At 36.1% G+C, this 22,891-nt stretch overlaps 1 protein-coding gene and 2 non-coding genes across 3 annotated transcripts in view; 2 read left to right on the top strand and 1 right to left on the bottom strand.

Annotated features, from left to right (window-relative positions):
- Positions 1 to 19,896, bottom strand: part of Acaa2 (acetyl-CoA acyltransferase 2) — a 36,018-nt gene extending 16,122 nt beyond the window's left edge. The window contains exons 1-6 of the mRNA XM_027948981.2: positions 19,792 to 19,896; positions 10,500 to 10,666; positions 5,888 to 6,016; positions 3,425 to 3,541; positions 1,966 to 2,113; positions 258 to 433 (exon numbers count right to left, since the gene is read on the bottom strand). Coding sequence (XP_027804782.1) covers positions 258 to 433; positions 1,966 to 2,113; positions 3,425 to 3,541; positions 5,888 to 6,016; positions 10,500 to 10,666; positions 19,792 to 19,807 — 753 coding nt within the window. The 5' untranslated portion in view covers positions 19,808 to 19,896. The remainder of the gene's footprint in view (positions 1 to 257; positions 434 to 1,965; positions 2,114 to 3,424; positions 3,542 to 5,887; positions 6,017 to 10,499; positions 10,667 to 19,791) is intronic.
- Positions 19,897 to 20,437: 541 nt separating this feature from the next.
- LOC114103403 (small Cajal body-specific RNA 17) lies at positions 20,438 to 20,581 on the top strand. Its single transcript, XR_003584664.1, has one exon. It is a non-coding gene; the product is annotated as a small Cajal body-specific RNA 17 (non-coding RNA).
- An 85-nt stretch (positions 20,582 to 20,666) lies between these two features.
- On the top strand, positions 20,667 to 20,749 carry LOC114103401 (small Cajal body-specific RNA 18). Its single transcript, XR_003584662.1, has one exon. It is a non-coding gene; the product is annotated as a small Cajal body-specific RNA 18 (non-coding RNA).
- Positions 20,750 to 22,891: the final 2,142 nt, after the last annotated feature.

Genomic DNA, 22,891 nt, shown 5'->3' with positions numbered 1-22,891 from the left:
TGGGACACAGCAAGTACCATGGTGGTACTCTGGTGGATTATAGCAATTGTTTTAGGCACAGAATACAACTTCACTAGGTGAAAATAGGAAAGAATATCAAGGAAAAGTGAACTTTCATGTTGGACTGGGAAAAAACAAATTAACAGAATTCAAACACTACCAGGAAGACTAGACTAGCATGGAAGTTTTTAAAAGAGACTTCATGACAAGGGACATATCAATAGAGTTTAAGCTTATGGGTGTGTGGTGACACTAACCGATGCGTTCCCCGCAGTGACAGTGCCTTCTTTCTTGAACACTGGAGGAAGTTTATTTAACTGCTCCAGAGTCGTTTGGGGCCGGGCATGCTCATCCACTTGCATTGTCTGTTTTCCTTTCTTTGTTTTCACCTCAATTGGTGCCATTTCCTCATTAAAGAAGCCAGCATCATTAGCTGAAATAGCAGAAAGACTACTGTAAGAATGAAAACCCCAAAAAAGAAGAGAAACAAGAAATCAAACATGTCCTTCAATTTAATTTCTGGCCTACTCTTTGCTCACAATGTACTTTAATACAATCTTTTACTACTTACACAACTTGTTTTCCCTATTGAAGGATTCCACATACTGTCCTGCATCTATGCAAATGCATTTTGAATCTTTTTAAAATGATCATTTTTATTTTTTAAAACTGCATTTATTTTTTAACAAGATACTGCTAAACTGTTAGCAGCATTTGTCAGTTATCTATAGGTATTAATGGCACTACATGGATTTAACTTCTTTGACTGAAATAAGAAGTAATTAAAAAGTTACCAAGTTGTCTATGCCACCAAGTAACCTATAACTGAAATTTAACAATGAGAGACAACCTGAAGAAATTATGAACTATCACATGTACAATTATATATAAGACATCTAATCTACTTTGAACCTCCACTGACTATAGTAATTAATAGTTGCAGACAGGTTGATTCAGGAATAATACCACTTTAATTTTTATATCATTTTATAGTTGGAAAAATACTCCCCTTATCTGCCCTTATTTGGTTTTACAATAACTCTCTGAGATATATAGAAAAGGTAGATATAGTTATCTCTGTTTTACATATGTGAAGTGAATAAATGACTCGACGGACATCAGATAACTTGTCCAGAACTAGACTTACTTGGCAAAACTCGAAATATAACTGATAGTGCCTGATCTCTAGACCAATACCCCTCTACTAGAAATGTATAACTAAGAAGCCCATATGAACTGGATGGCCTCAGCTCTATTTCACTTATCCTTCCAAAATGTTAAGATGGACTTTACCTTCACTACTTCAACTATTTACCACTCCTAAATAAGAGTTTCTGCTTCCTTTTTACAATTTAATTTAAAAAATCTTTGTCAGAAGACTAACAGATTCCTTCAAACTGCCATATGGATAAGCCAGGTGCTATCATGTTCATTTTGGACTGGATCAATAGCAGTGTGTTTCACAAGAACACTACAGCTAGGGTCTTGGGTTCATCAAGTCTCTGAATCAGATGCAATGATTCCCATTAGGAATGGAAGAAAGGAGCATAAAAAGATACCCAGTGGTTCTTTATATAGCCCCTTCCCCTTGTGATTGTGACATGACTCCTGGGAAAGGACATTCTCTCTGTCTCAGCTGCTACAGTGAGCAATCACCGCTGAAGGAGGGTACCATATGCCTCTTCATGTTCTATTATAATAGGACCCATTAGGACAAAATTCACATATCCAGATAGGGCCAAGGAATATTATAACCTTTTAAATACTATGAACGTATTTCAAAAGAGAAATTTCTTAGTTAATTTTGCAATAAAATATCTTATTATTTAAAATAAAAGGAATAATGAAAAAATGTGATTTTTTCAAAAAGGTATGAATTTTAAGCTAATATTATTGAACAGTTGTTATCATCTTAAAGGTTGAAAATCTTTTGTATAGATAATGATTTTACTCAGTTTTTCTGACCAGCTTTCCACCTCTGCTGTGACTGAAGGGCATATTTGTCACATTCTTCTCTGCTTATTTTATGTTTTGCAGCAAGATTCTCTGCAGTAATTCCCATGGGGAGTTGAACGTGTTGATCTGTTAATCCTGCCCACAGATAATCTTCCATCTGTAAAAAACAAAAAACATTAAAACAGTGATTTGTTGAAGTCTTTTGAAAGTAATACGTCATAATTTTTAAATTTAAATAATCAACAACTCCAATAAAAAAGTAAAATTGGACTTTCTGATAGATATTTGCTATTACCATTCGTATTTGGGTCTGTGATATTTTTAATCCAATATTTTTAAAAAATGCTCCAAATTGCAACATTTCACAATCAAATGCACACATTCATTTGGCTTCTACATATGGAGCTCTAGAGAGAGCTAACAGTACTGAATGTGTAAGATGAGGACATAGGAAGTTGCCCTATGATTAAAAATTAAATCCTCATGGTTGTAATTTGTAAGAAACTTGACACCGAGTCCTTATTTTACATTTTACTTGGGCCATCTCTTTAAACCATTCATGAGCACTACAGGAAATGCCTGTGCTCCTTAACCAGGCCATGCATTCAGTGACAGTACAGGTGGTTCTATCAATTACTACTAGGTTGAAAAGAACCCGAGAGAGGGGCCTTAAGTATCAGAAAGGATTTTTAATTATTATCCAAGTAGTTAAAGTCTCTGGTAAGTGTGTCCCATTTGCTGCCTTGGCACCTTTGAGTTACTGAGCTGTCTTTACAAAGGATTTCTCAAGTTTATTTGGTATCTTAAATTCTGCTGAAAAACACACATTCTTTAAGTGTTATTCCTTTTAGCTTCCAAAAGAGCCAGGTGAGAAACCAGGTGAATAGTGTAAGTCAATCATTACTATTGTAAATATGTTCTTAGCTCTTTCATATGGGAACAATAGTGATCATTCTTTATCAGTATGAATATTCTTGTGTTATAGCTCTCGATGATGGAAGGATCAATTTTTGTTTGGCTCACTTGGGATAGTATAATTTGTATTCAAAGACAATGTAAATGAAGAAGAAATCTATTCAATGGCAGGTTGTCCCAGAAATATAATTTCTATAAGTACAGATTTAATTACTCAGATTACTAATCATTTAGTAGGGATGAATTTACCATTTGCCTGTCTTTTTAATATCTTCTCTTCTTCCACCTCTCCCATCCCTAGGGAAACATGTTAAGTCTAATTCTATGTGGATTCAAATGTCAAACTAACAACCAAAGTAGGGTTATGAAATAGTTTGCAAATTTCAAATTACTCATATCTTGCCAATACTCGATTAACAAAATGGGTTTCAAAATAGTATTTTCCCTAAAAAGTTATTAAAATTACTCATAAAATAGTAATTTTAAAAATTAAAATTTAAAATAAATACATATTTATTCAAATTATTTACTTTAAGTGATTTTAAATAATTACCTTGATATCTGTTCCAAACTTGGTTCCAAAACGAATGTTTCTGACACAGTAGGGAGACTGGCTCATGCTTTCAGTTCCTCCACAAAGGACAACTTCAGCATCTTTAACACAAATTTCCTGTTTAAAATCAGACAATAATAAAAAAGTTCTTTTATTATACTTGGAGTATGTATTCAGAAGTACAAAAGATTTTATAAATTAGTAGCATGTCCTAGCTTAGTGACCCAAAGCAAATACTTTGAAATAATTATAAAGCAAATGTTAAAGTATGTATTCCCAAGATATAGGAGGGTAACTAATAGACTTCAATAGTTCATGCCTGAGTAACACACCCTACCTGAATTTTGGCTAAGAACTGTAATTCTTGATATAAATCTTGAAAACTTGCAGAGATGTTAATATTGGCATAAATGTATGATAAAGGACAAAACCATTAAACAGGCAAAAGAAAAATCTATTCTACTAATGGATGCATCTGAAAGACAAGAGTTACAATAATTAGGACAATCTGGAGAATCTATAAAAAGGAATTAATTTCATTCTTCCAACTCTTTCCATCGTCTGCATTTCTCAGGAAACAATAAGTCTCTAAGAATGTGATATTAAAAACAAACAACCCAATCAACAAATGGGCCAAGGACCTGAACAGACACTTCTCAGAAGAGGATATACAATCAATCAACAAATATATAAAAAAAATGTTCATCATCTCTAGCAATGAGAGAAATGCAAATCAAAACTACTCTAAGATATCATTTCACTCCAGTCAGAATGGCAGCTATTATGAAGACAAACAACAAGTGCTGGCGAGGATGTGGGGAAAAGGTACACTCATATATTGCTGGTGGGACTGCAAATTGGTGCAGCGAATATGGAATGCAGTATAGAGATTCCTTGGAATCTGGGAATGGAACCACCATTTAACCCAGCTATCCCTCTCTTTGGTCTATACCCAAAGGATTTAAAAACAGCATACTACAGGGACACAGCCACATCAATGTTTATAGCAGCACAATTCACAATAGCTAAACTGTGGAGCCAACCTAGATGCTCTTCAGTGGATGCATGGATAAAAAAAAAAAAAAATGTGGCATATATACACAATGGAATTTTACTCAGCAATAAAGGAGAATAAAATCATGGCATTTGCAGGTAAATGGATGGCGTTGGAGAAGATAATGCTAAGAGAAGTTAGCCAATCCCCCCCAAAAAAATGCTGAATGTTTTCTCTGATATAAGGAGGCTGACTCATAGTGGGGTAGGGAGGGGGAGCATGAAAGGAATAGATGAATTCTAGATAGGGCAGAGGGGTGGGAGGGAAAGGGCAGGGGATTAGCAAGGATGGTGGAATATGATAGACATCATTATCCAAAGTACAAGTATGAAGACACGAATAGGGGTCAACATACTTTATATACAACCAGAGATACGAAAAATTGTGCTGTATATGTATAATAAGAATTGTAATGCATTCCGCTGTCACTTATTTTTTAAAAAAAATCACTAAAAAAAAGAGGAAAAAAATTAAAGCCAAGAAAATTCAGAGCACTATTTAAGACACATTATTGTAAATTCATGTGAAAATTATTTATTCGTTACAATATCTCTGTGTCTCTTATTTTGTAATGAAAAGACTTTCTACCAATGGTATTATTCAGTTCCTTTGTAATAAAATACACTTTCTGGGATATTCTTAAATTCTTCAACTCCCCTTCTTGCCTTATAGTCTTTATTCAGTATTTCAGAATACCTCACAGGTAACTCTCAAACTTGGGTTCAAATTCTGCCTCTGTGACTTAATAACCTTCATTCTTACAATAATCAGTTTCCTTGCCTGATAAAGTGGGAATAATAATAATAATAGTTCTTGCTTCAAAGGATGACTGTGAAGATAATGAATGTAAATCTCAGGTAGTGCTTGGCATATAGGAACCACACAATAAAAATGATAGTCATGATTAGCTTTTTTAAGAAAAAATTGTGTCAAAATATACATATAATTTACCATTTTAACCATCTGAGTGCTCAGTTCAGTGGCATTAAACACATTCATACCACACTGCAACCATTACTACCATGTTTCCAGAACTGCTTTCATCTTGTAAAATTTAAACTCCATACTGACTAAACATTAACCTCCCCTTCTTCTTGCCCCTTAGTTACTGGAAATCATCATTCTACTTTTCATCTTTATGAATTTGACTACCCTATGTACCTCACATAAGTGGAATCATTTGGTGACTGGCATATTCCACTTGAAGATTCTACTTCAATCATTCTTAAAAGTTAATGTGTTTGAGAAACTATTTTCTTCTTATGAATATTTTCCCAAGAAATGTCAAATATTGACCTCTCTTAATAGGCTCTATAAAATGAAAAAGCTAAAGTGTTCTACTGATGTGGATCATTTCTTCTAATAACTATTAGCATATGTTCATGGAATTAAACAAAATGTTGCCATACCTGACATCCATTCACAATGGATTGGAAGCCAGAGCCACAGAGCCTATTGACAGTGAGAGCTGGGACCTCTTGTGGGACTCCCACTCGCAGACCAACATGTCTTGCCAGGTATGCAGCATCTGAAGAACTCTAGATCAGAGAGAGGGACAAGAAAAAGAATTTCCTCTATAAATCCAGGCCTTTAAAACAAACACAACAGAAATGGAAATGTTGGCAACCTATCAGAAATGATAAACTACATGGCCCTAAGGTAAAACATGATGCATATACTACAGCATATTTTACATAATATGTGCCTATGATTTGATAAATACTATAATTTGGTCAATTGTGTTTTTTCCATTTTTATAGTGGTAAAATATATATAAAATTGATCATCACCATTCATACCAGTTCAGTGGTATGAAATATATTTGTAATGCTATACTATCACTGTCAATTGCTTTTTAAACACACTAAGGATGCTTGCTACATAGAGAAATTCTTGTATTAAGTCCTTAATATAAGATGGAAATTTTAACAGAGCTACTTAAAAATGGACTACAGGCCTGGGGTTGTATAGTTCTATAGTAGAGTGCTTGCCTAGCATGCACAGGCCCTAGGGTTGATCCTCAGAACCATAAAAACAAAATAAAACAAAAAGAAAAATGGAATAGACTTTTTTGAAAGATAGAGAATGTATCCAGACTGTGGTTCTCAACCTTGCTACTGGCTGGAATAACCCCAGGAGCTTTACTAACACACTTTTGCTGAAGCCTCTGACCAAACCAACTAAATCAGAAAGGCTAGAGGTGATATTCTTTTGCCAAGGTTTGTCTGTTTTATAATTATATGTCTTATAATACCAGATTGGTAGTGTCCAGATTGGTAAAATAGCTGCTTCAAAAAATAAAAGCCCTAATTTGAGATAATAAAAAGAATATCAGGCTAGAAGTTAGGAGATATAGACTGGAATCCAGACTCTACCATTCCCTGGAAGTGGGAACTCTAGTTTATATAACTCTCAAGTTCCTCACTTATGCAGAATCATGTGCAAGTGTCTGGGTTAGAACAGAGTATATTCGTACTTTATCATCAAGAACTTTAAATACCTCTCAAAATAGTGTGGACTAAATAGCCAAGTTCAAAATATAGTAAGTAGATCCTCACTATTCACAGATTCCATATTTGCAAATTCACCAATTTGCTAAAATAACATAATCCAAAAATCAGTACTTGCAGCATGTTTTCGATTAAACATGAGCAGAGTAGTAAAAAAAATCTGAGTTGTAGATACACACCTTTCCAGTTGAGGTTGAACTAAGTGATACTCTGCCTTCTTGTTTTAGCTTTCACACTATAAACATGTGTCCTTCTTGTGGTCTACTGAATGCCATGTTGTTTGCATTTTTGTGCTTTTTTGCTGGTGAATTTGCTGTTTAAAATGGCCCTCAAGCATAATGATAAAGTGCTATCTAGTATTCCTAAAGCAAAAGAAGGCGGTGATTTGCCACATGGAAAACATATGTATATTAGAAAAACTACACTCAGGCATGAATTGTGCTTTGGTTATCAGTTTAATGTTAATGAATGAATAATATAAATTAAATGAGGTGCCCTAAAACAGAAATATACATAAAACAAAGATATGTACTTGAATGGTTAATGAAAATGTGGCCAGAGACTTGCAGGAATGTGACCCTGTATTTCCTCTGGGAGCAATGGTTTAGTAGAACTAGGCTCCTGATCTAGGTCCCAGCAGATCAAACCAAACCAGAATGGGGTCACTTATGCTAAGTTCCATGTAATCAAATTGAGCTTTTCAATAGACCAGTTTTTGCAAAACGGGAGATTCTAGTCAACCTGAGTCAGTGTAATAAGGATATCCCCTCTATTTTAACCCTAGAAGGAAAGTAACATTGACATAATCAATCTCTTTTTGTTCTGCTTCTGTTTTCTTCAGTCCTTTTCTGCCTATAAAGCCAACCTCCTGTGCTCAGCTCACAGAAACACTCATTCTGTTTTAAAGAACAAGGTGCTGTGTAAGTACAAGTCAATTAGAACTCTAAATTTGTTGTAATTTGTTTTTTGGACATCATTTGCTAATTCAATGTTAATGGTGTCTATATAACATAACTACCGTGAGTAACAAAAATCAACTGTACCATGAACAGTCAAATGGCAACAAATTAGATCACTTAAACAAGAGGGACAAATTTCTAGAGATATAAACTATAGAAATTGACTCAAGAAGAAACAGACAATCTGAGAAGACAAGTGAAGAGTTTAAATTAGTAATCAAGAAACTATCCACAAAGATAATTCCAGAATGGCTTCACCAAAGAATTCTATTAAACATTTAAAGAAGAATACGAATTATTGACAAATCTTCCTAGAAATAGAAGAGACTGGATGTCTGTCTAACACATGGTATAAGGCCATTTATCCTGATACTAAAACTAAACAAAGGTATCACAAGAAAACTACTGATCAATCAATGTCTTTTATGAATATGGATATAAAAATCCTTAACAAAATACTAGTAAACTGAATTTAGCAATGAATAAAAAGAAATATACACCATGACCAATTTGGACATATTCCAGGAACACAGACTGGTTCAATATCTGAAAATTAATTAATGTATCAATCATATTAATAGAATAAAAAATATAACTCCTATGGTCATCTCAGTCAATAGTAATATATATATATATATATATATATAAAATTTATATATTTGTCAAATATATATATATATATATATATATTTGACAAAACCCAATATCCTTTCATGGTATTCAACAAACTAGGAACAGAAGGGAATTTTCCTAACTTGAGAAAGGGCATATATAAAAGCCCCTCAGCTATTATGATATTTCCTGTGACAATATACTGTACACAATTCCCTAAGATCAGGAATAAGACATAGATAAACCATTTCCTGTCATTTCTATTCAACTCTTGAGATTCTAGCTAGGACAATTAGGTAATAAAAATAATCCAGATTGCATTTCATTGCTTCTTAAGAAAAAAGTAAAACTTATTTATTCTAAATGACATCTAGTAACATTCAACTCAATTAGAAAAATAGCTTTGTGGTATTTGTCAAATGTTATTTGATGCTTATTCTCTATTCTGTCTACAAAGGCCTACTACCAAATATTCCTCCATTAAACACTTAACACCCTTACCAGGAAACTGTGTCTCAGCCTTTCAGGAAACTTAATGCAAAAAAGACTGCCTTTAGGAACAGAGGCATGAACACAATGAAACTGATACTACTCAAAATGACTTTGTTGTAAAGTTTCAAAGAACCTGTGCTGCAGGAAAATGGAAGGATTTTAGAATAAATTCATTTCTTTTAAAATAAATTCTAGGAAAAACAAAAATCAAAAATATTTTATTTCTATTTGATCTGCTCAAATGTTTTCTTAGATTAGAAGTACTAGTTCAAGAAAAAAAAAAGCAGAAAGGAGAACTAATATCAAGTATTCTTCATGAAAATGTTTTAGGTTCAATACAAATAACTGCAAAAGATAAAATGTCACTGTTTTTTTGGATGTGAAGATACACATTGGCAAGATGGAAAGAACGAGTTCAAATTCAAGGCCTAGTGCCTTTGTGTGTCCACTTTCCTTTAATTGCAATCACGTCACTCGCATCTTTTTTAAAATATGCCTTATCATCTCTATTAGATTATAATTTTCTCTTGACCCATGTCCCTTCTGATCCATTTTAGATGCTCTCATAGCACCTAAAATAGCTTCTTTCTAAGCACCCAATAGATTATATACTTTGAATGAATGAATATACAACTTTCAATAATCTGATTGTGGATGATGTACTTTGCATACCACATACTGAAGACAGAGGGAAAGGGAATTTCTTACTTCTCACAACAAACGCTGACCAAGTTCCTATAATGTATAAGGATTATGGGAATTGTGTTTATTACTTGGGTCTGCTACTCTCTTGCTATAGTTTGGATATAGAATATCTCTCAAAAAACCCATGTTTATTAAAGGCTTGGTCCCCAGCCTATGGTACTTTAGGAGATGCTAGAACCTTTGGGAGGTAGGGGTCAGTGAGAACAGTTAGTTCACTAGGGGCATCCCCTCAGAGAGGATATTTGGGCTGTAGCCTCTTCCTGTATCTCTTTCTTTTCATTGGCTGGCATGAACAGACCTCCTTCCTGATGTGTTCCAACCATGATGTACCACACAGTCACAGGAACAAAGCAATAGGGCCAAGTGACCATGGGCTGAAACCTCAAAAACTGTGAGCCAACTAAACTCTTCCTCCTTTTAAATTATCTTGGGCATTTTGTCACAGTAGCAGAAATCTAACTAATGTACCTCCTTGGGTAATACAGAGAGAAAATCAATTACTTTCACATGTCAATCTGCTGTTTAAGAAGTACTGAAATGCACGGAAGTCAGACAGATATATGGTTTCCAGAACATATGCTGCTTTGAATTATGTATGCTACCACTTCTGGAGTTAAAGGATTACTAAAAATTTCAAATACTTTCAAGTATTATGATCTTGTTCATCATGATGTCATGTTGAAGAAATTATTTTAGGGAATGATCAAAGAAAGCAAATGAAGTGAATACTTTGCTCTACTAACCTGCATGACATTGCCTACAATGACACTGTCAATAGTTTCAGGTGGGACTTTGCCAGCAGACAGGGCAGCCTTGGCAGCAAACTCACTCAAGTCCGTAGCCGTGAAATCTTTCAAAAGACCTCCATAAGCTCCAAAGGGTGTTCGCTTAGCAGCAACAATAAACACACCTAATGCAATGAGAAAAGATTTATAAACATTCACAGATTAGTCAGTATCCTTAACATGCTTTAAATAATCTCACTGTGAAAACTTATGCTAAAGTACAATATTCAATTAAATAATTGTTATGGTTGGATTGAGATGTTCCCTCTAAAGCTCCTGTGTTAATGCAAGAATGTTCAGAGGTTAAGTGATTGGACTGTAGGAGCTATAACCAAGAATCAGGTCATCCTAGTTTGAATGGACTTATGGGTGGTAACTGTGGGCAGGTGGGCCACACAGTTAGAGGAGGCGGGTCACTGGGAATGTGCCCTGGAAGGGTTGATCCTCTGTGGTTGTTTTTCTCTTCCTTCTCTCTGCTTCTTGGCTGCCATGAGGTGAGCAACTTTCCTGCTCTGCGCCCTTCGGCCATGATGTTATGCCTCACTTTGCACCCAGAGCAATGAAGTCAGCTGTATATAGTCTGAGGCCTCTAAAACTGTGAGTCCCAAATAAACTTTTCTTCAAGTTGTTCTTGGGTATTTTGATCATGATGATAAAAAGCTGACTAAAACAATAAATGAACGTCTCTCTCATAGAATAAAATACAAAATGAGTCATACTCATGAGCAGAGTCTTAATGAGTTATTAGTTTGATCGATACCTACAATCAGGTAGGTACCAAGAAATGCACTGCATGCTACCATGCAAATTCATTCCATTTAAGACAACATTCTGGTCCTCAGGTGCTTTATAATGCTAGAAACATTTTTTGAAAACTGAAATGCTTCCTCTAACTGCTGGAATATATTGCCTAAGTATTAGGATCATATAATCTCCAAACTGGAAGAACCTTAAAGTTGTCAGAGGCCAAGCACTCACTCACCCTATAAGAACTTCCTCTAGTAAATTCCTGACAAGAGGCTCTAACTTCTGCTAGAAAACTTTCAGCAGGAAGGCACACTCTACTACCTGAAGCATCATGACCAGAAAGGACAACAGAATGAACGATCTGTCCCCATGTTGAGTTGACTTGGTTTATCAAGTCTTTCCCCAACTCTAGTTCTATTACATTTCAAGACAGATAGAATTTATGATACTTTGAATTGTATGCCATTGCTTCTGGAGTCACAGGATGACTGCAATTATACATTTCAAATACTATGATCTTTTGCTATTATCTTTTAACCTTTGGGATAAGATGGGAGAAAATAAGTCACCTTTTACCTGTGTGTTTATTGCTGTTAAGCAATACTCTTCAGAGCTTATGGAGCTAATAAGGACATTTTGTCACTTTCACACATATCTATTCTTCCCAACAATTCCACAAGGTAAATGTTATAGCTAACAAACAGAGGCACTGCCTGAGTGATAGATTTCATATTAGATATTTTGCAGGTACTAATTGATTCTCCCCAAAATAACATGAGTTCACATTTCCACATCTTATCAAGAAATTATGAGACTTTTAACAGTGGGTTTGTGCTAAGATACTAACCTATAATCCAGACTATTCAAGCATTACACCACTGCTTGTATCTAATCACAATCCTTCAGCTTATGGTCATGATCCCCCTTCCATGGAACAAACTTAAATCTAGCTTAAAAAAATCTTAGTCTCTCCTCATTCTGACTGAAAAATTTACAATATAAGGAATGTGAAGAACAACATGTCTAACCATAATCTAAGATCTACTCAGTTCTCTAGGTAAAATTTTTAGGTATTCATAAAAGGCCATAAATATTAGTTTGGTGCATTGGAAGTGTTTTGTCTGGCAGCTGGGTTATTCTGTGCCATACTACGGCTTCCTGAGTCTCTGTAGATGTCATCTAATCCTTTTTCCTTAAAAGTCTTTGCCTATTTCTATATTGGTATTTTCTTCATTATGTGTTCCCCTTTGCATGCCTTCTTCCTAATTTCCATAGTTCTGTTTCTGATCGTGGTCTAGTATGCTCCCATCTCACCAACTCTCCCACAGATAACAATGAAAGCCTCCAGCCAATATAAAAGAACAACTACCTGAATTCTTAGAAATGAATACAAATAGGCAGAGATGGACAAAAGCTGATAGGAAAAAGTACAGAGTAGGAGTCCAATTTATTTATAGCAATAACTGGAAGGCTAGTAGTCCAGGCTGCATGGAATAACTATAATTCAGGAACTCATAGTCATAATGACTTGAAAAATCAGATGACAAAGTTCATGGCAACCACAGCTGCTGGAAAATGACCAAGAATCTGGGAAGGAGAAGCACCACAGAGAAAGAATCCCAATTTTATATAAATTCTGCCTAAGTATCTAGATGAACTCCTAACCATGCACATGGAGGACAGACAATAATCATCTCACCAAGGTTAAAAACAGTGACCTTACATTTGAACTGCTGCCTGTTACAGAGAAGACATAATTTGTAATTTAAGTTCGGACAAAAGAAGTCAATATAATACAATATAATAATTTTTGTTTCAAAGGAACAAAAATTCAAACTCTATAATGTTTCATCTGCTTCATTTGTATTATAATTAATCCACATATGAAGAACCAGAAAATGTGGCTTTCAATAAAAAAAGACAATCAATGGAGACCAACCCTAAGAAGACCCAGGTGTTAGAATTAGCAGATAAGGATTTTAAACAGCTATCATAATTATACTCAAGTTTGTAAAGAAAAATATAACTCATAATAAAATATAGGACATTTTGGCAAAGACAAAGAAATTATGGCAAAAACAAATTCTAAAATTTATGTAATTAATATCTAAAATTTAAAATTCACTGAATAAGCTTAACAATGGAATAGAAATGAAAAAAGCAAGATTCAGTGATGTTGAATATTGATAAATAGAAATTATCTAATCTGAAGTGTAGGAAGAAAAACAATTGAAAATAATCCATGAAAGGAAATTTGTTAAGTTGGACTTAATTAAAATTTAAAAAATCTGCTTTAAAAAAGACACTGTTAAGAGCATGAAACCCAATTAAAAAAAAAAAAAAACCAATTAAAAAAAAAAAAAGAGCATGAAATTTCAGACAAGTCACACTAGGTGAAAATATTTATAAAACACCTATATGGCAAGGGACTGGATCCACAATATATAAAGAGCTCCTAAAGTTCAATAATAAGAAAACAAACTCAATTTAAAAATAGGCAAAGGAACTGAACAGATATCTCATCAAAAAAGATTGCAGATGGCAATGTGAAAAGCTGCTCAACATCATATGTCATTAGGAGTTGCCAATTAAAACATGAAGATACCACTACACAACTATTAGAATGGCTAAAATCCAAAACACCAACAATATCACACACTGGTAAGGTTGTGGGGCAACAGAAATCCATTCACTGCTGGTGGAAATGCAAAGGAGTATAGCCACTTTGGGAGACACTTTGGTAGTTTTTTACAAAATTAAACATACTTTAACCATATGGTTCAGCAATTGTGTTTTTTTTTTTTTTTTTGTATTTACCCAAATGATTTGAAAACATACACACAAATGCTTGCTCATAATTGTCAAAACGTGGAAGCAACTAAGATGTCCTTCAATAGATGAATAAACTGGGGTACACATGATGGAATATTATGCAATGATAAAAAGAAATGAGGTATCAAACTATAAAAAGAAAGAATCTTAAATGCATATTATTAAGAGATGGATGTCAATCTGGAAAGGCCACTAGTGTATGATTCTTGTGTGTGTGTGTGTGTGTGTGTGTGTGTGTGTGTGTGTGTGTGATGCTGGGGATTGAACCCAGGGCCTTGTGCATGCAATACAAGCACTCTACCAACTGAGCTATATCACCAGCCTAGTGTATGATTCTTACTGTATAATATCTGGAAAAGGCAAAGCTATGGAGACAATAAAAAGATAAGTGCTTGCTAGGGGTTCAAAGGCAGGGATGAATAGGTAAACTACATAGGATTTTTAGGGAAGTGAAATTACTCTGCATGATGCTGTAAAGCTATTACATATCATTTATATATCTGTTAAAACTTAGAGGGAACCTTGATATAAACTGTAAACTTTTTAAAATATTATTATTTATTTTTAAAGAGAGAGAGAGAGAGAATTTTTTTTTATATTTATTTTTCAGTTTTCGGTGGACACAACATCTTTATTTTATTTTATTTTTTGTGGTGCTGAGGATCGAACTCAGCACCCCACGCATGCCAGGCGAGCACATTCCTCTTGAGCCACATCCCCAGCCCTAAACTGTAAACTTTTATTAGTAACAATGTACCAATATTAGTTCAGCAACTGTAACAATTATACCCCATTAATGACAGATGCTATTGATGGGGAAGGAACTATGATGGGATGAGGGACACATGGAAGTGCTCTGTACTCTTTGCTCAATTTTTCTATAAAAGTTTTTAATAAAAAATGCTTTAAAACATTTGTTAATTTTTTAAAAATAAAAAAAAATGGGTAGAAATTTAAGGACTGACAGCAGTTATGGTGTCATAGAAGGAGTGAAGAGTGAATCGGTAGAAAAATATGTGAAGGAATAATAAGTAAAAATTTGATAAAAGACATGAATGTGTAGATGTAAGCTCCCAACAGAATAAACACACCACACACACACACACACACACACACACACACACACACACACACATCTCCCCTCCCACTTTGGAATGTCACTGTTAAACTTCTGAAATTCAAATATAACAAAACTCTTAAAAGCACTCAGAAAAATGACATTTGCATACAGGGAATGATCTGAATGACCAGTGATAACTTCTCAGAAACAATGGAAGTTAATTTAATGTTTCTCTGCAAAGTTCCTTTCACAAGTTTCTCCCCCATACTTCATAATCAAAGAAAGCATTTGTGAGGGGCAGTGTTAGCAGCAAAATATATGACACTATAAAAGAAAAAGTATGGGCAGAAAATATAACAAGAACTTCCTTCTTACCATAGCACTGCTCCTTACTTGATGCTCCCAGACTATAAGGTTAGCTTGAGTGAGGGCTTAACTAAATACAATTATTTTGAAAGAAGAAAATCAATAAAAATAGTATTTCCTTTTAAACCTTTAACTATATTTATTATAAGTACTTATAATATTTATTATAAACCTTTAAATATATTTTTAAAGATAATTTCAGATGTACAGACACAAAAACAAAGACAATTTAAAGATTTTCCCTTGTTATTTCATAAGGCATTTTAAAACCTGGTCAATATTTATTTGACCTGATGCTAAGGTTATGGGGTTATCAAAAAGTTTAAACAGGGGCTAGGGTTGTAGCCCAGTGGCAGAGCACTTGCCCATATATGTGAGGCACTGGGTTCGATCCTTAGCACCACATAAAACAAATAAATAAAATAAAGGTATTGTGTCAATCTACAGTTAAAAAAAAAACAAAAAGGTTTACACTTCTCAGAAGATGATGTACAATCAATCAACAAACACATGAAAAAATGTTCATCATCACTAGCAATTAGAGAAATGCAAATCAAAACCACTTTAAGATTTCATCTCACTCCAGTCAGAATGGCAGCTATTATGAAGACACACAGTAAGTGTTGGTGAGGATGTGGGGAAAAAGGTACACTCATATACTACTGGTAGAACTGCAAATTGGTGCAGCCAATATGGAAAGCAGTATGGAGATTTCTTAGAAAACTAAGACTGGAACCACCATTTGACCCAGCTATCCCTCTCCTCGGTCTATACCCAAAGGACTTTAAAAAAGCATATCACAGGGACACAGCCACATCAAAGTTTATAGCAGCACAATTCACAACAGCTAAATTGTGGAACCAACCTAGATGCCCTTCAATAGATGAATGGATAAAAAAAAATGTGGCATATATACACAATGGAATATTACTCAGCAATAAAAGAGAACAGAATCATGGCATTTGCAGATAAATGATGGAGTTAGAGAAGATAATGCTAAGCGAAGTTAGCTAATCCCACAAAACAAAATGCCGAATGTTTTCTTTGATATAAGGAAGCTGATTCATAGTGGGATAGGGAGAGGGAGCATGGGCGGAATAGATGAACTCTAGATAGGGCAGAGGGGTGGGAGGGGAAGGGAGGGGGCATGGGTAATTAATAATGGCTGAAAGTGATGATCATTATTATCCAAAGTACATGTATGAAGACATGAATTAGTATGAGTATACTATGTATACAACCAGAGATATGAAAAATTGAGCTCTGTATATGTAATAAGAATTGTAATGCATTCCGTTGTTATATATATATATTAAAAATAAATTAATTAAAATTTTTTAATTAAAAAAAAAGTTTAAATATAGCAATCTTTAATGCCAACCTAAAATCTTGCATCTTCTTTTCTTGGTTTTAAAGGCTCTGAAAATTCAGATACTAGATTTCCAAACTTAAAGAACAGTGAAGAGACGGTGAAGAGTAGTGAGTCAAAAACTCCAAGAAAGGGCCTGTCTAGGTGTGCTGATTTGACAGCACAGGAAAAGGATGAAGAGCAAAGCAAGAACTCTGCCCATCTTTCCATGAAGATCATAGGTAAATATTTACTCATTTCATTAGACTTCTTTCGTTACTAATTCAAGACCACAATTAGAACAAATTAAGAAAACTGCTGAGGCATCCATTTCTGTTTCAGAAGTTAAAGTAACTTAATAGCCCTGCCTGTTTGCCTTGAGGGGCGACATGAACTACCCAATAAAGCTTATGAGCAAAAGTAGAATTTGCTGGGTGAAAACCTTCTGCCAAACACTGGGTAGGTGCTAATAAAAATTGGGATGGAAGAGGGATTGGTTCTTCTTGTTGACTAAAATCAGATCAGTTATTGATAGTCTTTACCAGTATTAATTATGCTCCCATTCAAAGGTATCCTTTTTCTTACAATAATCAGGCATGTGCTCTTCTTACCACTGGTCCTGCAAGCACTTGGTATGCAACTTGAGAGGTGAGCCTTGTCTTTGATGTATTATAGCCTGTAATAGTCACTACTAGAAGTTCAAGTTCTGTGCTCTTAATGAAGTCAATAACTACCTGTGTTGTTAGAGATAAGCCACTTTACCTTTTGGGACATTAGTGTCCTTCTCTGTAAAATTTAAAAAAATGGAAAAAAAAATGACCACTATGTCTAACATATTTCCTTAATACAGGTGCTGATGTATAATATTTTATTGGGTTCATTGTTTCTGTCAAAATTTCAAAGGGGTCTGTTATAAAAAAAAAAAAGGGGGTAATAAGAACTAATGAAATAGTAAAATGAGAAACCAATAAAAACTTTCTTTTTTAAAAGGAAAGCCATGGGCTGGGGATATAGCTCAATTGGTGGAGTGCTTGCCTTGTATGCACAAAGCCATAGGTTCAATCTCCAGCACCAAAAAAATAAAAATAAAAAATAAAAAAGGAAAGCACATTTATTATAAGGCAGCTTTTAAATAAATTGGTTTTTCAGAATGAGTCTAAAAAAAAATATTGCTCCCCTTTCCCCTATCTGGAGTTCATCTAATCCTCCCATGCCCTCTCCCCCACCACATTATGAATCAGCATTTTTAAATCAAGAGAAAACATTCTGCATTTGTTTTTTTTTTTGGGGGGGGGCGGGGATTGGCTAACTTCACTTAGAATTATATTCTCCAGCTTCATCCATTTACCTGCAAATGCCGTGATTTTATTCTCTTTTAATGCTGAATAATATTCCATTGTGTATATATACCATATTTTCTTTATCCATTCATCTACTGAAGGGCATCTTCAGTAGATGAAGTTGTGAATGGTGTGACTCTACTTAGTGTACAACCAGAGATATGAAAAATTGTGCTCTATATGTGTAATATGAATTGTAATGCATTCTGCTGTCATATATAACAAATTAAAATAAAAACGAAAAAAGGTAATAAAAAAGGAAAAAAAAATACATGTTGCTTAAGTAAGTGTAGTAAGTTCAGAGTTGAGAAGGGCACTGATAAAATGAAATATGCATTGTAGGGAACTTGATACACTGCATTTTTGCTTCAGAAAACCTACTTTTCATCTGCTTTGTTCATGTGTTATTTTGGCTATTCTGATTTCCAGATTCCCCTATTTGGGAATTTCCACCTGGGAGTTTCACAGGCATCAAAAACTTCTTTGCCTAAAGCTGAATTCACAGTCTTCCTTTCCAAATCTATTCCTCCCTATTTTACAAAGTCCACAAGTGGTATCATCAGAGTCATTCTTGACATTGACTTCTCATTTAGTGCCCTGAGCCAATCTATCACCACTTTCTACCAAATCACCCCTCTTTCTTTCCTCCAATTCCATGGTCCCCATACAAAGTCATCGATACTTGTTGCCTGGACCTCTGCAATTGATCCTAAAGTGATCTCCTTATGCTAACAGAAGCAGCCCTACAGTTGTGGGGAAATGGGTGGAATAAAAATCAGATGCTGTCACTCTCTCCTTCAAATCCTGTATTGTATTCTACTGAATTTACAAAAACCAAACCACACCTTCTTCACAGATCATACTGGTCCCTAGAACACCCAAAAGCCAGGTTCTTATATTCTGTCAAGGATCTCAAGTCCTTAATCCATTTTCTACCTGAATGTTCTTTAACAGGACACATCTTTAAAATTCCAGATTGTGTAATCATGTAAAAAAGGATTTTACATAATTAAGGGGTAAAAAGTTACATACTGGATGCCTGCACTTTCCTGTAGTCACTCAAACTAAAAGAATGGAAAAGGGAGTAAGCCAGATCTTCAAACAGACCACCACCAAGCGCTTTTAGTTTAGCAGGCCAGCGGAGGGGAAGTTCCCTGGCAACATCAAGTTCGCATTACGCGAGACCAGGACCAGGCAGCAGGGAGCCTATAGCCCCCGCTCTACTCCAGGCCCCCTTGAGCTTTCGGGACACCTCATTTTTTCCCAGTAGTTGAGCTCGAACCCGAAAGTCACTACTAGGTGAAGGAGTGACCTCCAAAATCAGAAACAAGTCAACCTTGGCCTCCACTCAGTCCCCTGGAAATTGCACCGAAAAAGTAGTCGCTTGTGCCTTACAAGCGTTTTCTCGTTAAGGCAATCTCAAGTCCCCTCACAGGACAGGAAAGACTGAAGGAACTTCACCCGACCACCCCTGACGGTCCACCGAGCCCAGAAGCGGAAGCCCGCCTAGTAGGGAACAGAACCCGAGGGGCAAGGAGAGAAGGGGGCCGCGCTCACCTCGGAGCAGGGCCATGGCTGCAAGTCGTTCCGGCGGCGGATGTTTCTGGTGCAGGGGAGCCCAGGGATCCGGGGCCGACTCCCACTTGGGCCCGCGAGGCCCCGCCCCCGACCTTTCGCCTACTTCCCCGGGGCCCGGAGCCCCCAGGCCCGCCCTCCGCACGCCAAGGTTATCCAGCCGCCGGCGCGCACCCGCCCGCCCGTGGGAACCAAAGGTGCCACGTTTCCTGGGGAGAAGACCACGCGTGCCCGGGGGAGGGCTTTTTCCTCATATTATCGTTTTTACAGACTTTCTTGCTGTATTTCCACATCGACAGAACGTCCTTTGACATCCCATTCATCCTGTCCTTGGCCTACAACCCCGTGTTCCCTGGATACCCGCTAGCAAATACTTAAGAAAAAACACACGACAGGTGCCAAGTTGCCTAGGGCCCGCAACCAGGCCTACAGAGGGCTGGGGGGCAGGGCTAGAAGCTCGGTGGGCGGGGCTTCCGGCGGCGCAGCGGGATTGGTTGGATCTGCGCCTGCGCAGACCGCGGGGCAGAGGCCTAGGTCGCTGAGCTCCTCGCACGGCTGGGTTGGGGCTAGGAGAAGTGGCACCGGGAATTTGGGAAAGTGAGTTTAGTGAGTGTAGTGGGGCGGGGCGCCCCTGGGTCTCCGATGCGGCCCCGGGCTGAGCCCTCAGTATTTTCCTTATATGATCAGGCTCCATTACGGGCAGCTCTGCTTGCCTAGAGCCTGAGAGGATTATGCAAAGGTTGCTGGTGAAGAGGGGCCAGGGGACCCGGCGCAGGGAAATGAAGGATGAAGGTCAGCGGGCGAGGCTAGGCTGGAGGGAGGTTTAGGGAGGCCTCTGCCGCTGTAACTGTGAGCCCTGGCCGATGATGACAAGACCACTGCGCAATCTGAGTTCTGGGAACCAGGTGATGGAGTGTGTTCTGAGAACAGACTGAGGCCGGGCGAGCAGGAGGTGGCCTTGGCAGAGGAAAGGCTGTGAGCGCCTTAGAGCCTGGGCTTGGTTGGATTGCGTGGCCACAGGTCGTCAGCGATTGCTTGCCCTAGAATCGTGCTTCAAACGTTTTGGTGGCCCTCTTATTGGCTCTTTGTTTTTTTTAATCCATTTTTTTTTTAATGATGAAAACTTTCCAACCTACAGAAAACTGAAAAGGTCATCAAGCCAGCTTTTTTTTTTTTTTTTTAAGTACACTACTATACTTCCCCTCAGGAACACTTACCTGCTTTTAGAGTTGGGTATTCATTTCAAAGACAAAATTTCTTTGCATCCATACTTACGAATCACAAGTTATATATTCACAAAAGATACATTCTTGTACACATTCCTTTATTCAGTTTGCCTTCCACATATTTAGGAAAGGATAAATACCACAATTTCCCATTCATTCTGCAAATCCCCATCAGCAGGTACTTACAAATTGTACTGTTTTCTCTGACTACAAATGTTACTAATGAGTAGATCTTAAAAACATTAAAGGTTAACATATATCAACATATATAAGGATATTCACACAATTCCTTTCAGAAGAGGAGCTGTCACAATGTGGAAATTTTGTGGATATCACTTTAACCAAATGATAAGCTTGGCATCATCAATAATGGGCAAACTGACATCCTCTTGCTAAATAGAGAACATACCACCCTTATGTAAGACCCCCTTCCCCCATGACCTGAATCTCATCATAAGACGAATCCAAATTGAGGGACATTCTGCAAAACAACTGACCTGAATTCTTCAAAAATGTCAATGTGGTGAAAAACAGAAAAGAGTGGGAATGGTATTTGATTAAAGGAGACTAGAAATGTGACAATTTAATGTGTGATATTAATTGGAATCTGGCTTTAAAAGCTCTAAAGGATGGGATGAAGACAATTAGGAAAACAAATATAAATCATCCAGAGATAGTAGTACTGACTTTAAATTTCCTGATTATGAAAATTATGATTATGATAATTTTGTTAAAATGCAGGAGACTGTCTTTTGTTTTTAGCAGATAAACAAATATTTAGAAGTGAAGAATTTGATATCTGCAACTCATTCTCAAAAGACTAAAAAATGTATATAAGGAAACTAGTAAAGAAAGAGAATGCAAGTATGCAAAATTACTGATTGGGGAATCTAATGGAGAGTATATGTTAATTGTTCCATTTTTATAAGTTTTCTGTAGGTTTTTACTTCAAAATAAAAGCTGGGAGGAAATATGTCCTTCAAGTAAGCTATAGAATGATTTGAAATGAGTTATTCTGTAATGTATTTAGTTTTTTTCATGTTTACATAACTTTAGGTAGGTGCAGTCTATACAACACTGTGTATGTAAAAATTAGCTGTAACTTTTTGGTCTAAAGGTGAAACTTGTCATGAAATGTAAAATTATTGTTCTACTCTTACAAATTTAGCTTTAGTGTTTTAAAAAATGCATAGTATTTCTTTCTGTATTTCTGTCTACCTATAATACTCAAGGTATATGGCTGCTTAAGCAGCAATGGTTTTAGAAGTTTCGGTAATGGAAACTGGAAAGTTGATGAAGTCAGCAGGAGTGAGGACAATTTTTTTTAAATGAGCATATGAATGTGAAAGAGTGACATTGTGAAAATTACGTACATGCTCACTGCTGATCTAATTGCTGTGATGAGGTCTTCAATTCTTGTTCATTAAAAGGCAAATATTAGCTTATGGTTTTTTTGTTCTTTTTAGATATACATGACAGTAGAGTGTATTCTGACATACTATACATACATGGAGTGTAACTTCCCATTCTTATGGTTGTATGTGATGTGGAATTGCACTGGCTGTGTATTCATATATGCACATAGGAAAGGTATGTTTGATCCATTCTACTGTCTCTCCTATTCCCACTCCCTTGCTTCCCTTCATCCCCCTTTTTCTAATCCAATGAACTTCTATCCCACCCTCACCCACCCCAGCTATTGCTTTTTGTGTATTAGCATCTTCATATCAGAAAGACCATTCGGCCTTTGGATTTTTGGGGATTGGCTTATTTAACTTAGCATGATAGTCTTATTCCATCCATTTACTGGCAAATGACATGATTTCATTCTTTATGGCTGTGTATATATACCACAT

Source organism: Marmota flaviventris, chromosome 16 (genome assembly GCF_047511675.1).
Source record: "Marmota flaviventris isolate mMarFla1 chromosome 16, mMarFla1.hap1, whole genome shotgun sequence".
In the NCBI taxonomy this organism is placed as follows: Eukaryota; Metazoa; Chordata; class Mammalia; order Rodentia; family Sciuridae; genus Marmota; species Marmota flaviventris.
This window is presented reverse-complemented; position numbering and strand designations above follow the sequence as displayed.